General features: G+C 39.6%; 2 protein-coding genes across 8 annotated transcripts in view; one reads left to right on the forward strand and one right to left on the reverse strand.

Moving 5' to 3' along the window:
- The window catches only part of PPHLN1 (periphilin 1), a gene marked incomplete at both ends in the record, with an annotated part of 97,853 nt that extends 95,658 nt beyond the window's left edge, over positions 1 to 2,195 (reverse strand). For all 6 annotated transcript variants that reach the window (XM_084255366.1, XM_084255365.1, XM_084255363.1 and 3 more), the window contains one exon: positions 2,135 to 2,195. In XM_084255366.1, coding sequence (XP_084111492.1) covers positions 2,135 to 2,174 — 40 coding nt within the window. The remainder of the gene's footprint in view (positions 1 to 2,134) is intronic.
- A 2,682-nt stretch (positions 2,196 to 4,877) lies between these two features.
- Positions 4,878 to 16,270, forward strand: ZCRB1 (zinc finger CCHC-type and RNA binding motif containing 1; the record flags this gene model as incomplete). 2 transcript variants are annotated; one of them, XM_084255811.1, is made up of 7 exons in its annotated part: positions 4,878 to 4,961; positions 7,422 to 7,450; positions 9,492 to 9,603; positions 9,965 to 10,072; positions 14,851 to 14,963; positions 15,054 to 15,129; positions 15,859 to 16,270. In XM_084255811.1, the coding sequence occupies 7 exons, from the start codon at positions 4,878 to 4,880 to the stop codon at positions 15,988 to 15,990; spliced, it is 654 nt and encodes a 217-aa protein (XP_084111937.1). In that variant the 3' UTR covers positions 15,991 to 16,270. The 2 variants fall into 2 exon arrangements, with proteins under 2 accessions (XP_084111937.1, XP_084111938.1); XM_084255812.1 differs by having other exon boundaries at positions 15,054 to 15,126.
- Positions 16,271 to 16,633: the final 363 nt, after the last annotated feature.

Raw genomic sequence — 16,633 nt, forward strand, 5'->3', positions numbered from 1 at the left:
AATCATTGTTTAGTGCTCAGGGAGAGAAAAGTAATAAATGGTAGTTAAGAAAGTCAAGAAAATTTAAATTTTGAAAGGATGTTTAAATGTGGATTAGGAAAAGTACATAGCAGAACCCAAGTAAAGGGAAAGGCATCTGGGAATGCAGAATGTGTGTAAGAAACTGACCAGAGCATTTTTGTATTCAAAGGCCTGAGAAAGAAGCCTGCATAGATATTCAATCAGCTTTCATTTTCTCCCCTGAAGTAGATATCACCCCTCCCATTCCAGATAAAATATTGAGACTCTGGAAAGTTCAAATCCCAGAGCCAAATGAGGAGGGAATCACACTCAAGCCTGAAGCCTGAATGACTTTAAAGCCAAGCCCCTCTCTATCATCTCACATTACTTCACAAAAGAAACTGGAAAGAATGATGAGAGCATTGAATGGTAAACAAAGCAAAAACTAATAGAGCTGCAGGTTTTTAAGCCTACAAATAATAGAAGGGGTAAAATACCACTCCAGCAAATTAATCTGGAAGTATACAAAACAGGCTGAAGGAGAGATACTAAAGAACACCAATTGCTTCCACAATAAACCATGTAACAATATAGCTAAAACACTGTAGTCTGTACTAGTAGTTTCACACTTGATTTTCACTACTTAATAAGCTCCACATACTCTATTAAATACTTAGCAGATTCTTGACTGTCCATTGTAAGCCATCAAGAAACTGAAATTACACCAATAAATAAAAATATCAGATGTTTGCCTACATTTAACATCTATAAATTTCAACATTATTTAACAACTGCATGGAGGTTACAGCCTTAACTGGAAGGACTACTTCCAGTCTTTTACCCAAAGGGCTATTCAATTAAACATCACTCATCACTAAGTGTCTTCAACCAAAACTCCAAATAGTTTCTTAGTAAGTAAAAATTCAAATTTCTTTGCTCTCCATATGCTTCCTTTTACCATCTCATCTAATGTCCTGTCCTCCTCAACAGGGTCATTCACGCCAGCCTCCTCACTGTTACAGAGTAGAATATACTACGCTGGAGTTGTTTGGCTTACTTCCCAAACTGGATATACCTCTTTTCAGTCTCTCCTTCAACTGCAAACCAACAACGAAGGCCCAGCTCAAAATCTAGTATTCTCCACAAAGCCTATTTCTGAAGCCTGCATGATTTCAAACAGATTCCAAACTTGTGACTAACAGAACCCATGTGACTTGTGTTTAGCGGAGATTTTTTTTTTAAATAAACGCTTATCCCCCAATGACAATATTTGAAAACTGTATTTCACTTTAAAAACAAAACAAAACTGTATTTCCAACTTTCCTTTAAAAAACTGATGCTCAATTATAGTCTCACAAAGCCAGAATCAACTGAGTCCTTTCACAAGGTTGTAATATTTTTTAAAGTCAGGAGATGATATGTTAAGTACCCCTCTTCTCACAGCAGCTGCAATCATTCATGAAATACCTGACTCTCAGGAGGTACTTGAGGTACAAACAATAAGCAAACAAAACAAATTCAGTACCCTCCCACCTCCTACCTGGGTAGGAGGGGGTACGAGTAGGATACCTGTGTTAAATTCTAAGTAAAGAGTATTTAGCATATGGCAAGGGTACCTAACTGCCTAGGAGATATTAGGAAAAACCCCTCAGAGACAACGACCGCTAAACTGAGATGTTCCAGAAGGATTAGGAATTCTCCAGAATGAGATAGGGAGAGGTCAGAGAAATCAGAAGCGGCAAAGAGAAGAACCTTTGTAAAGACCCTGATGGGAGAAAAAAAAAATTTTTCAGCCAGTGAAATCAAGTTCAGTAGTGACAGTGACCACCCAACTTTAAAGGAAGGTGTCAGAGAAAGGGTTCAATTAAAAGGGAGGAGAGGAAAGCCACGTGGTTAGCTGGAGTCAAGACAAAAAGAGAGAATTTCTGTAGTAAGGTGATTGAATATGTAAAAGAAATTGTTAAGCGGGGAATTAGAGATTCTAGACCACACAGTGTTAAAAAGCGCGTTAGGAGGCACAATATTGAAGAAAAGGAGGGAAGCAGCAGCGATAGCCTAAATAGCCTAAACCCAGACGGTGAAGCACAACGCAGCAGGAGAACGAGGGGGGAGCATAGAAGACCAAAGGGCTTACATCTTGGGCGGTAACCAAGGATAACGGGGATGTGAAGCATGGCAGTATTGGCTGGCCACAAGTTTGCCAAGAGAATTTGTCCCAGCGGTGCCCTGGCGGACGCAGAGGCATTCAAGCCTCTCAAAATTCGGCTGCCCCCTGGCTGGATTGCACGTCCGTCTCGCTAGACATCGGCTTCAGTCTGGATTCATTGTGCAGGCTCCAGGAGAGGCTCTGGGTTCCAGGCTGCTGGCACGCAGGCTCCCAGGGAGTGGGTAGAGGCCTGGTCTGTATGTGCAGGTGGGTAGAATTAAGTATAAACTACCGTGCATCACTTTCTGATTTTTCTGTGGGGATGACGGGCCTGTTTACAGCCTCTTAGAGGAAAGGAGTGTGTGCCCGTTAGGAATTTACAGGGAAAAAAAGAAGTGCCACGAAGTCCAGTGCTTCCGATACGCAAGATGAGCCGTTTTGTGACTTCAATTCTCCCCAGCCGGCTTTGTGTTCCCAACTACACTGAGATATCCGCCAGAAAAAGGCCCGTTTTACACTTTTTTTCCCCCACAAAGTGCCTAGCATCTAACTGGATACGTCGAACACATTCAGTAAACTGACCGACTTTCTAACTGATTTCGGGTCACTGAAGTGATCTAGTTCTGCGCCCCCTTTTGCATATTAACACGCTCAGGAGCAGCAAGCCTACACCTCAGCCTCAATAGTTCCCTTTATTCCAAACTCCACTACGTCTCTCCACCCTCCACCGCAGGGATAGAACTGCTGCTCGATTCAAATGCAGCGGGAGACTCCGGGTCCGCCACCGAATTCGCAGCCCTCGCGCCCTCGGCCCCCGCCCCCGGTACGGCAGCCTGCGCGCCCGTCCCAGGCCACCTCTCGGAAAGGTAAAATGCGCTCACCGACTCTGGGCCGCGGGGAGACCCCGTAAAAGTAGTTGCCTGCTCGTCGCCGCGCTCCCGGCCGGCACTTCCGGCGCGCGCGGTGACGTCGTGGCACGCCCGCCCCAGGCCCGCCCCCGCGGCCCGCGTCTCGCCGGAGCCAGGAAGAGAGGCCGCGCTGGGCCCGTCGGCTCGGAGGCGCCCGACCTCCTCCCAGGACCCGTGATGCCCGGGCCGCGGCGCGGGGCGAGGAGCCCGGCTTGAGTCCCCCGGAGCCGAGCGCTCGCGCCCTCGCGCCCTCCCGGGCCCGCCCCACCTGAAGGTAAACGCCTCCCCGACCTCCCCGCGGGCCCCCGCCCAGACCCGACCCCGACCTCCCCCCCTACCCCCCACCCAGGGGCCGGCCCTGCGCTCGCGTTTCTCGCCGGGACGGCGCCTGTGCGAGTCGTCTCGAGTGGGAAACTTCTAAAAAGCGACCTATGTGGAGTTCTTTAAAATGTCTGAATTAAAAAAAAAAAACAACCCGTATATCCCAGCTATCGAGCAGTTTCTCAGGACTTCGAATTGGCGCGCTTTACAATGAATTTTTGTTATTTGTGATAATCCTGTATCCCTAGGTCAGTGACTCACCACACATTTTTTACCCTTTTTTTAAATAAAAATGTGGACTTGGTGGAGTCCTATGTAAATTTGACGGATAATTTGGCTGGCTTTTTAAAGTACGGTAGGAAAATTAATTAGAGGTTATATTTGTAAACTAAATTATGTGGTGGTTACCAGAGGTCGGGGAGACGGAGGTCGAAGCAATGGGGTGTGTTTAATAATGTGAATGGCACTAGAACTTTGGGGGTGGGTACAGTGAGGTACACATGTACTCCCGAAACTTCTGTATAGATAGTATTGTAAATCAAGGTGAGCTGATAAATTTTATTTTTCTTTAAAAAAGGGCCCTTCTAGAAAAGCTCATGTTTCACTTGAAAAAAGTAATAATCGAACTGTTAAAAATCGGCATTTTATATGCGTTTTATTACAAGATTCAGTCAAAGGAATGAGAAATTCATTGAAGATTAAAGACAGATCAAACATTGATTTTCTACAAAAAGTGCTAGACTGCTTGATGTGCAAGGTCTCGGTGCCTTGTATTTATAAATATGGCATGTTACTGTAATAATTTTCAATCTTAAAATGTTCTCTTTATCCACTGTTCATTTGAATAATTCTTAGAAAGTTTTATAACAAAGAAGCTAAAAATTAATAACCAATCTAAATTAATGTGGAATAAATACACATATAGAGTAGTATCTTTCAAAACACTGAAACCTATTCGTATAACAAAATGTTTCTTTTCAAATTTAACAGTAATAAGCAAAATTAGTGATCGGAAAGAAATAACCTTCAAAATGTAGAACTAAAATTCCCTTTTAATGCCACCCAAAGAAAATTATAAAGACAACCAAAAAGGTTCAATGGTATTATTGGAAATCAGTGAGATTCTTTCTGCGCTCCCAGGCTCTTTCTGACGTGGGTAGACAGAAAACATTTTACAGCTCTCTGCCTAAGAAGAATTTAAGAACAGCCTCAGAGTTATCTGTTTTAAAAAACTCAGCTCTATTCACAGCATAGCCTCACACTGAAAGGATTGATCTAAAAAATCTGCTTGAAAGAAGGATCAGAAAACTCTTTCAAGTAGTGTTAGGGAAAAGAAACTTCTTAATTAACCCAGCTGGAGTGATTCTTCCTAACTATCACTAAAGAGTAAGGCATATGCATAAATTTAGCATAATTCAGTCAGTGATAGCCAGTATTGGTTTTTAACTTGGAATGAAGAATATCTGATTTAGATTGCATCTGGGTTTGTTTCCTTTTTAGAAATGAGTGGTGGACTGGCCCCAAGTAAAAGTACAGTGTATGTATCTAATTTGCCCTTTTCCCTGACCAACAATGATTTATACCGGGTAAGTAAGTACTATCTTCTATTTGAAATACAGATGTAGCTTGAGCATTCAATTTTCCTTGGCAAAATTCTTAATCAGGACGTTGCAACACTCTTAACACATCCATAGCAATGATTTCTGTGGCAAACATGAGTAAGTGAAAAAAATTGACACTTGTGATTCCCAAACAGAATTTGCTGTCCCTTTATAAAGAATAACGAATAACAAGTATATAAACACAAAAGATAAAAGCTAATTTAATGAAATGGGAGCAAGTGAGTGATAGGCTGATTTTTTTCTTGCTTTACTTGACTTTTGAAACTGCTTTTAGTAGTAGTGATTTTGGAAAAGGTTGATGGGAGGAGACAGATCCCTTTCCAAAAATTTTGTTTTTAATTCAGGATACATTTGAATGCAAGGGGAAAAATTCCTTCAAACATCTACTTTCACTTCTTTACCTTCCAGACAACAAAATTTCCTGCAGAGGGTGATTGAAAGGAACTGGAAGGAATGGCCCGAACCTTTCTTCCAAGTGTGCCCTCTTCCCTCTGCTACTGTGGGCAGATGTTAGGTAGAGAGAGGCTGCAGAGTGACACTCGGTACCTGATAGATTTAAGGTAATTTGAGTTTCAAAGATCAGAAGGAAATGTATTTCAGCTTTTTTCCTTGTACCAAAATAGAGACATTTCTGTATTTAGTGAACATTTCCTGTATACACAGCACTCTTACAGGTACTCAAACATATTAGTGAAGAAAAAAATAAACCCCCCACCTTTTTACTCAAAATATGGCAAGATAGAGAAACAATGTAAAATATAAAAAAGTTACAGTATTAATGCTAAGATGTTAGGTGCTAAGGAGAAAAACAATAAAGCAGGAAAAGATTATTAAATGTAAAGTTGAAAGTAGAGGTGAAATTATAGATGGGTAGTCTAAAGCTCTTATTGAGAAAGTAGGTTTTGAATAAATACCTGAGGGAAGTAAGAGGCAGTTACAGATGTCCAGGGAACAAGCATTTCATGTACAGAATAAAACAAGTGGAAGGAACAGAAGAGTCAGTCAGAGGCAAGTCCTTGTAAGCGCACCTTTAAGGGCCCATATTGATAATGGGAAGGCCTTTTAGTGAAATGAGAAGGTATTAGAAAGTATTACATTGAACAATTATTGTTCTTCAGAATTCAGTGTTGCTAATATTGCAATACAGGTATACTACATTCCTGCATTCCACAACTTAATCATAGAACACAAATTATTACTGATTTTATATATTAATGTATTGTGAAAGACTTCTAAGAAGCATTATGTAATAGGAGCTATTAGTCAATACAATAGATAGTGACTGAAACATAAATGAGATTTGCTTAGGTTGAAGATATAGAAATGAAAGGGAAGAAAAGGACTAAGTATAAAGTACCACCAGCATATTGAGGCTGGAGAGGAGAAAGAAACTGATGGGAAGGCCTCCCTGGTGGTGCAAGGGGCTAAGTCTCGGCACTATGAAGCTATCTGCAGCCACTGCAGCATGAGTTCAATCCCTGGCCAGGGAGGTGACCCACACAGTGCAGCAGACCTGCCTCACCTGCTGTTCCCTCAGCAATGTATTTCTGTCAGTCTGCCTGTTCTGCTTCCCACTCTGTCTCTGGTGAATCTTCTCACCCCCCTGCACCTCTGGACTACACCCCAGCTCTATTATGCATAAATAAATAAAATAAATCTTAAAAAAAAAAAAAGAAATTGATGGGAGTGTTTTTTTGTTGTTGTTATTTTTCTTTTTAAAGATTTATGCATACAAGAACCGGGGTACAGGCCAGAGGTGCAGAAAGGTGAAAGGATTCACCAAAGATAGTGGGGAGCAAAACAGGCAATTGACAGAAATCCACTGCTGAGAGGAGCAGCGATCAAAACAGGAGAGGTCTGCTGCACCATGTGGGTCAGCATCCTGGTTGCGGATAGCTTCGTAGTGCTGACGCTTAACCCCTTGCGCCACCAGCGAGACCCCAGATGTGGATTTTTTATTAGAGAAGCTGTTTTGTTTTATAAGTAGTCTTAGAATCTATCTCCTGAAGCAGTTACTGCTTAATGGTATAAAGGTAGACTAGGAATCGTGGTATTTTACGTCAATATTTCAAGTGCAAGGTTTCTTTGGAGCTGTGGTGGGTTGCTGGTTACCAAGAGTATTCCACAGGAACACAACAGCTGTGCACTGGGTGTGCCTTCAGCCTACCACACTTACGGAGTGGCTCGGCTCGCTCCTCTGCTTATTCTCTTTTGTAGCAAATGTGGGAACTGAGGCAGATAGTTGTAACTTCAGAACAAAAATAAGAGTAATATTCTAATCGCTAAAAAAATATATCTCCTAGGGGCTGCCTAATAGACCAAAGTTAAAAATTTTATTAACTATAACAATGATAGTATATACAACCTGAATAGTTAATGTTTTATGATTTTAAATTATAAATTATTATGTGGTTTTTCTTTCAGATATTTTCCAAGTATGGCAAGGTTGTAAAGTAAGTAATCACATTGAATTTTGAAACTTCATTTAAATGCTTATCTAAATTTACTTCATTTTTTTCCTCTTTTTTTTTTTTTTAAACAAACAGTTGTATATCTTTTACTTCAAAAATTGAGGGTAACCACAATGGTATGTTTCCCTCACAGCAGTAAAATAAGGAGTAAAAAAATGGGAAGGTGGCAGCTTTACATCTCAACCTTAGAAGCCTTACGTCACCTGTTAAAATGAATGCAATTCTGGGCCTCCCCGTTGGCGCAGCGGTTGAGCGCTGGGTTGCGAAACTGCGCGCGGCCTCTGCGGCGCTGGTTCAATCCCTGGCTGCTCCCCGGCCACCGGAGGAGGGTCCCACATGGCGCGCAGACCTCTCCTGCCGCCCGCTGCTCCCCTCAGCAGTGTACTTCGGTCCTTCTGCCTGCTCTGCTCCCCGCTCTGGCTCTGGTGAATTCTTTCACCCTCCCGCACTTCTGACTGTACCCAGTGCATGTATAAACAAAACAAACAAACAAAACCAGCAAACAAATAAAGCATGCCTCTATTAAAAAAAAAACAAAAAAAAAAAACACTATTTAAAATGAATGCAATTCTTAAAAGATAATGTAACAAATGAACTCAAAAAGCAGAAACAGATAACATCAATATCTTTCCACCCCACACTGAAACACACTCCATTATTTACCCTTCCCAACAAATAAGCAGTCTGTGGAAGATCCTCTTAAAACAACGCAAATATCTTGTTCCACATAAAAATTTCATGTTAGGTTTAGAATATGTTGATGTTTCTTCCCTGATTTGTTTTTACCACTATTGTTGTAAATAGTGATTTTCAACTCCAGCACCCCAAACTGCTAGGGCAGGCTCCTGTCACTGGATACCCTAAATTGAAATGAGGAGGTTGGAAAATTAGTAAGTGAATGAATTAATACAAATGATTGTGTAATATTAGGAGTGTTCGGGGTCTTTATCATTTAGCCTATAGTGAAAGTAGTTTCTTTATATGTTATTTTGCTTAAAGTCACAGTTTCCAGAACCTATTGATGATGAGAATCTACTGTACTTCCTTTCTGGCATAACAAAATGTTCCAGATTCCTCTTGTACCTACCCTAATCTCAGCCATTTCTCCAAAGAGCCCCGTTGGACATTGTTGTTTTTTTTTTTTTTTAAGGTTTATTTGTGCATACAAGAACTGGGGTACAGGCCAGAAGTGTGAGGGGTGAGAGGATTCACCAGAGACAGAGTGGGGAACAGAACAGGCAGATCGACTGAAACACACTGCTGAAAGGAGCAGCGGGCGAGTCAGAAGAGGTCTGCTGCGCCATGTGGGTAGCTCCCTGGCCAGGCATCGAACTCATGCTGCAGTGGCTCCGGACAGCTTCATAGGTTGTGTCTTAACCCCTTGTGCCACCAGGGAGGCACTAGACATTGATTTTTAATTGTATTTTATGAAATATGGTAAGCAAGAACCTCAAGGACTGGAATCTGTAAGAGGTCAGGAGAAGGGGCAGGCTTTGTGTAATTATCTCCATCCCTATCACATCCTTATCATCAAGACATACCTTGGGTAGTATGTCTAAGAATCACAGAACTAAAGGTGTGATTCTTTAAAAGATGGTTAAGTATGTAAGTAGATTCTATAACTTAGAAAAGTAAGTTAATCATTTAATTTTTTACGTAGAAGAGAATATCTCAGTTTAGGTTTTATTACAGGGTAAAGTAATAGAGAAAAGGAACTTACTCTTCAGGATTCCATTGCTTCTGAAACCTCTTTATCCTTCAAACTCCTGATTAGTGTTTGATTTATCAGATACTTCTAGTCATGGCATACTCATGGAAAATCAGTATCACACTTTTTGTTTCCATTCTGATATCCCAGGACTTTGAAGAGATGAGTATTTGGCAAGTGTGCTAATTTTTCTTAGTCTAAATATTTTAGTGAACCTGTTTTGAACACGAGTTTCCTGAGTACTAATGTCTGTATTAATGTTTGTTTTTATTGCTGCCTCATTATTTTTAACTATTTCTTTGTTTATGCCTTAAGGGTTACTATAATGAAAGATAAAGATACCAGGAAGAGTAAAGGGGTTGCATTCATTTTGTTTTTGGATAAAGACTCTGCACAAAATTGTACAAGGGCCATAAACAACAAACAGGTACGTTACTCATTCCCAAGAACCCAAAAGCTTTTGTGCTCCCCCAGGCCAGAAATGTGGGGGTATAGGGAATGGTCACAATTCACAGATTTCAGTGGTTTCTGAGAGTTTTTAACTTAAGGAAAGAAAAGAGGTCAAAACTATATGGGTTCCCAAAACCTTGGTAGACTCTAAGGAATAAGAGTTTATTCTACAGAGTAGATTTGTTACAATTGCTAAAATAACATTAAAATTGCTAACGCAATAGGGAATTGCTTAAATAATTGCTAAACTTGAAGTTTGAGGAAATGTGGTCAAATAACTGTAGATTCAGGTTTCCATGAAAAATGTTCTTCTGCATTTATATTTTTCTCTGATTCAGTTATTCGGTAGAGTGATAAAAGCCAGCATTGCTATTGATAATGGAAGGGCAGCTGAGTTCATCCGCAGGCGAAACTACTTTGATAAATCTAAGTGTTATGAATGTGGGGTAAGTAAAATTTGATCTAATTTTCCTAGTTTAAGGATTTTTTCATATTGGTCTTTTACTTGTGCTCTCTAAAACCTGTGGCTGGCTGAAACTATTAAATTTGTTTTATTTAGTACTCATCTAAGTAACTCAATTAAAATATGGTATGGCCCGCCTCTGCTCCTACCAGCTCCTTGTGGGGCCCAGAGGCCAGGGCCTGAGAAGAACCATCACCAGTCAGTCTGGGTTCCCAGAGCTCTGCACCTGCCCTTGTCACTGAGTGAGGTATAGGGGGTGGGGATCTGGTGATGTAAGGCGATCTCAACACAGGTTTCTCTATTCATTTTCTTAAAGCCCAGCTTCACTAGACCTGTTTGCTGTTTCTACTACCTTTCAGTACATTGTTTAGAAAGAAATGGAAATGGTTGTATTTAATCTACAATCAGTCAAACCCAAGATGTAAGCCCTGTTTGCCCAAGGGCAGGAGGTAGAAGCAAACAAGGAAACCATAGATTTCAAAGCCTGCCTGCCCAACAACCCCCTCATCAACTTAAAGTCAAGTTCGCTGGGTAATACTTCTGAGACCTCAAGCTGTCTAATGAGAACCAGTGTTACTTCAAAGAAAACCCTTACTCATGACACTCTGCAGGCACCTGAGGACCAAAGAGGCAGGTTCCTCCTTTTCAAACTCACGTCCTTCAGCCAACCTTCAGACCCGGTGCCAAGTATTCAGACTGTCCAGAGATTGAGCCCACCCTTCTAAACACTGTGATTTTAGCAAAAGGGTACTTCCATCCTGGGGCAATAAAAAATAAATAAAATAGTAAAGAGAACCTGAGTAATACAGTATAGAATCAGGGTGTTATACTGACAGAGCAGATGGGTGAAGGAGGATGCACTTGCTTCTCAGCTTGGACATGCACCTGGGACTTGGGGGACGTGGAAGGAAACACATGGAGTTGAGACATGTGGAAACAGTTGCAAGACACATGAGTGAGAGGCCTGTGGGGAGTCTGACAATGGCCATTAGTGTGATTTATACTCTGATTTTACTCCAAGTTTGTTTGGGCCCTTCTGCCCTTTCCCATAGTTCCCTGCCAGAAAGGCCTTAGGCTGGTGGCAATTTTTCAGACATCAGCCCTGCTTTGAGCCAACCCTGTTTGGCTGACATTTGCCCACAAGGGAATGGGTAACTTTGAATGTTTCATTGAAAAACTATTATTGTTTCTTCTCTGTGTACACTAATCCTATATATTTTTAAAGATTTAATTTATTTATACATATAAGAGCTAAGATGTAGGCCAGAGGTGGGGGCGTGTGGGGGTGAAAGGAGTCACCAGAGACAGAATGGGGAGCAGAACAGGTGGATTGACTGAAATACACTTCTGAGGGGAGCAGTAGGTGAGACAGGAGAGGTGGTCTGCTTTGCCATGTGGGTAGCTCCCTGGCCCAGGATCAAATTTGTGCTGCAGTGCTGCAGATAGCTTCATAGTGTCGAGACTCAACACCTTTCACCACCAGGGAGGCCCTGTATACTAATCCTAGTAAAGTTCTTTGAACTAAAAAAATGAAAATTAAAGTGTCATACTATTTATTAACTAAGATTTTAGTGACTGATAATTTTTTATATTAAGATATTGCCTGTTTCTTTACTATTTTGCCAGTGCTTAAGCATTAGAGTCTAGTAAAAGCACTGTCATATAATTCATCCTCTGTGGTATATTGTGTTTTTAAAGTCGGGTCCTTCTTCCTATTAATGCTGCTATCTTTAATAACTGAACTAGTCCCCAAATTTTTTAATGCAGTTATTATCTCTTGTTATCCGTTTAAACTTTTGGTGATTAATAGAAATATATAGCCACAGAACAATTTTGTACAAGTTCCATAGTGGAACCAAGAAAATTTCAGTCTGGGTCTTGTTGCTGTTTTTTTCCAAAATGCCTGTATAAAATGTTTAAAAAACAGGGTCCAGTGATTTGTTTTTTGTTTGTTTGCTTCTAAAGATTTATTTATTAATTTTTTTAAGATTTATTTATTTATTTTATACAAGAACCCGGCTACAGACCAGATACACGGGAGGGTGAGAGGATTCACCAGAGACAGAGCAAGGAACAGAATAGGCAGACTGACGAAATATCGTGCTTTGGGGAGCAGGAGCAGCGGGCAAGACAGGAGAGGTCTGCCCCGCCATGTGGGATCCTCACCAGCCACCCAGGATCAAACCAGCGCTGCAGAGGCTGCGGACAGCTTCACAGCACGGCAGTCAACCGCCTGTGCCACCAGGGAGGCCCTAAAGATTTATTTATTTGCGTAGAAGAACTGGGGGGGAGGGTGAGAGGGTTCCCCAGAGACAGCGTGGGGAGCAAAACAGGCAGATCTACTGAAATACACTGCTAAGGGGAGCAGTGGGCGAGACAGAAGAGGTCTGCTGTGCCCTAATGTGGGTCAGCTCCCTGGTCGGAAATCGAACTCAGGACTTAGTAGTGATAGTGCTGAGACTTAACGCCTAGGCCACCAGGGAGGCTGAGATCCAGTGGTTTTAATGGGGAACAGTGGAAAGAACAGAGACATTGTCCTGCCTACAGTGTCACAAGGAAGCTAAAAGGATATGGCCACTACTACTTCCTGCTCTTAACTCCATCCTCCCCAAAAGATACATAGATAGAAGGAGAGAACAAGACTCTGGATACATAGAATTCTGTCAAATCCCACGGTTCTAACACCTGTTAAATTAATTTTTCAGAAACTGTGTTCCAGAATCCTGAGTTTTGTTGAAAAAATAAAGGGAGAAAGAGTAGTTATGGTCAGATAGAGTAGTATGGATCCTCATCATCACAGTCACTGTTAGGATTTCTCAGATAATCCCTGATTCTGGTGGTACAAGGGGTTAAGATGCAACCTACGAAGCAATCCGCAGTCACTGCAGCTGAGTTCCATCCCTGGCCAGGGACCTACCTACATGGCGCAACAGACCTGTCCTCTCTCCCCACAGCTCCCTTCAGCATTGTATTTCAGTCAATCTGCCTGTCCTGTTCCCCACTCTGTCTATGGTGAATCCTCTCACCCACCACACCTCTGGCCTGTACCCCAGTTCTTGTATGCATAAATAAATAAATCTTTAAAAAAAAAAAAGAAAAAGAAATTCTCACTGACTCTTGATCTTTTTGTTTATAAATTTGTAGATTTGTTATGCTTTTTATATTCTTGTATTTATTCACCATCCCCCCCAAAAAAGTCTGCATTTATTAAGCCTACACTTTACAGTCATTTCAGTATTACCCTTTTTTAAATATGGGATATGCTAACATTTTGGAATATTATTCCAAAATTGGCTTAGAAGTGATTCTCTAGGGTCCTCCCTGGGGGCACAAGGAGTTAAGATGCAGAACTATGAAGTTATCTGCAGCCACTGCAGCATGAATTCAACCCCCGGCCAGGGAGGTGATCCACGTGGGGCTAGCAGACCTTTCCTGACGCACCTGCTGCTACCCTCAGCAGTGTATTTCAGTCTGCCTGTTCTGTTCCCTACTCTGTCTCTGGTGAATCCTCTCACCCCCCACACTGCGGACTGTACTCCAATTCTTGTGTGCATAAATCTTTTTTTTTAATTTTTTTTTTTTTAAATAAAAGAGGGGACCTCTTAATTCATTAAAAAAAAAAAAGAAAAAAATGCTTCTCTAAGAACATTGTTTCCGCAGTACACTAACAGGATCTGTTAGACTCAACCATGTCTCCAGGTATGCGGAGTACAAAGTGTTTAATATTATGTGAAATATGCTTTAAAAAGTTACTTTTCTCTATTATAATCTTGGCTCAGTCTTTCCCACACCCTCATTTTCACATATTCTTAAATGTATTTTAGTGAGCTCTATAGTGAGACTATATATAGTTCATGTCTTATGTTTTACAATTGAAGCAGTGTTTTGACTCATTATAGTGTTAGGACTGGTCCAGCACTGTCAAATATGAATATCACACAAGCTATAAGTGTAATTTTAAATTTTCTAGTAGCCACATTAAAAAAAGAAACAGATAAAAATTAGTATATTTTACTTAACTCAGTATAGAACCAAAACAATTATTTGAATATGTCATTAATATTTTTATTAAGAAATTTTTCATTATTTTTTCATATTTTATCTTCAAAATCCACTTTGTATTTTGTCTGTATCAATTCAGACAAGTTCTCAATTTTAACAAACTGGTAGCTGCTGTAATGGACAGTGTAGGGCAGTCTAGATATAAAAGGAGCAAAGTGAAGTTAATAGGAAAAGTGAGGAAGACTTTAAATATTTAATTTGTTTTTAAAATAGAATGTCAGGCAATATCTTGGAAGTTAACAGGAATAGTTTATCCCTTTTTGTTCAATAAAACCTTAAACATTTTATATTTAAGGTAAATTTTCATTTATATTAGAATTTTTTTATATCCTAAATCTTTTTTTTTTTTTTAAAAGAAGAAACTTTTATTTCCAGTAAAGCCGTTTCATAGTTCAAATGTAAACAGGAAGCGATTCTTGTTAATTTATATCCTAAATCTTGAGATAAAAAGTTTTGAAGAATACTTCTTTTACTCTTAATGAAAATGCTAAAATACTTATTGTTAAAATAGTTTATTAGGAATTATCATAATCTCTTCCAAGTATTAAAACAATGGGTTTGTTTCTTTGTGTGTACTTACATTATGGCAGTATTTTTTTTAAATCCTAAAAGCTTTTAGTTTTAGGGCAACAGGCAAATTTCAGTTAATAACACAATAAATACAGTATTTTTCTTTTCCTTTTTAATGAAAAATCAAAGGAAAGTGGACACCTAAGTTATGCCTGTCCTAAAAATATGCTTGGAGAACGTGAACCTCCTAAGAAGAAAGAGAAAAAGAAAAAAAAGAAAATTCCTGAACCAGAAGAAGAAATGTATGTATATGCATGCATTTGCTAATACATTGTTGTTGCCTATGTCTTTTTACTATTGTTAGCACATTCACATTTTTTCTTTTAATTTAGCGAAGGAGTAGAAGAAAGTGAAGATGAAGGAGAAGATCCTGCCCTTGACAGCCTCAGTCAGGCCATAGCTTTCCAGGTACTAAGCAGTTCTTTTGCAAGGCAGCGCGCTCTGGCTGCTTGGGTTGATGGTCTCACATTCCCTGCTTGCTTTATTGATCATCTTAAAACTACCACCATCGTTCCCCTTCATCTTCTATGTAGGCTGTTTCTCTAAGGCTTTTGAGCAGTGTGGTGGAAAAGTTCCCCTGGGTTCTTCCTAGGGACCCCACAGCACTTCTAATATCTTAATCTATTTCATTATTGATTGGAGCAGAACTATTTGATTAAAATGAATTTACCTCAAAAGAAATGCATTACGTTTCAGAGACATTGTTTTTAAAGAAGCTTCACTTTAAAACAAAACCAAAAACATATTTTTGACCTTCAAAGGCTTTAATACAAGTATATGAAATATTTTTTGAAGACAGGCTTATAATATCTTAAAGTAGTTGTGTACATCCATTTTTTTTCTAGTTAATTAATGTTATATAGCATTCCCACCTTCAGCAGGAATGGTAGGGAGATTTCATTCCATGTGCCTGTAAATGAGTAGAAATTGCCTGGAGTAACTCAGTAACATGGTAAGGCTGTAACGGTGACATGGGTGGAAGGAGCTATCCTGATGGAGGAGAATTGTCTCTATCTGCTGAGAAGTGGGTGGTTTTGGCACTTGGGCATATTTTTGCTGTGTTTTGAATTAATGCACCATAAATAATATTGAACAATTCCTGGTTTGGTTTTGTTTGTTTTTGGAATCACATTACAGCAAGCCAAAATTGAAGAAGAACAAAATAAGTGGAAACCCAGTTCAGGGGGTCCCTCAACATCAGATGACTCAAGACGCCCGAGGATAAAGAAAAGCACATATTTCAGTGATGAGGAAGAACTTAGTGATTAAAGTTGTATTTATTTATGTAAATCTCATTAAACATAATTTTTTTTTTTGATCTTGGAATACCAAGTTCAGTTGGGACTAAAGATTACTCTTAGAATTTGAGCATAAGAACACTTAGTACCAAATAGCTTTTACTGTAAAATAGATCATAGGAAATTGAAAAATAATGTTAAAGTATCATGTTTCTGTCTTGCCTTAGCAGAGTAATAAAAAAAAATTAAGATTTGTTCATACATTTAATCTTGAAGTTTGTTTGAATAAAAAGAAAATGCTGTGACAGTAATGCTGATGTCATCCCCCCTCAAAAAGATAGATAGTAAAAAGAAGTGTTTGAGAGGTTCAGTATAAAAGTTTATTTGTGTCTGATTGGTTTACATGAGGACTTGTGAAATAAGTTTCATCTTTAAAACAAAAATTTCATAAGGACTGAAAGAGTTGAATGATCTATTTTTATTAAATGTTAATAAAATTTTCAAGAGAATTTTGTTTTTAAATATAGGTGTCTTGTCATCTTATTTCTTTATATTTCTTTTTTCATCATATTTCCTTATCTCAATCTAGATAAGGTAATTGTCCATAAAATATAAAGTAACTGTACTAGGCTTATAACCAAATAGCACAAACCAAGTTCTGTTATCCAGAAGCA

This window comes from Talpa europaea (assembly GCF_964194135.1).
Source record: "Talpa europaea genome assembly, chromosome: 15".
NCBI classification, from domain to species: Eukaryota; Metazoa; Chordata; class Mammalia; order Eulipotyphla; family Talpidae; genus Talpa; species Talpa europaea.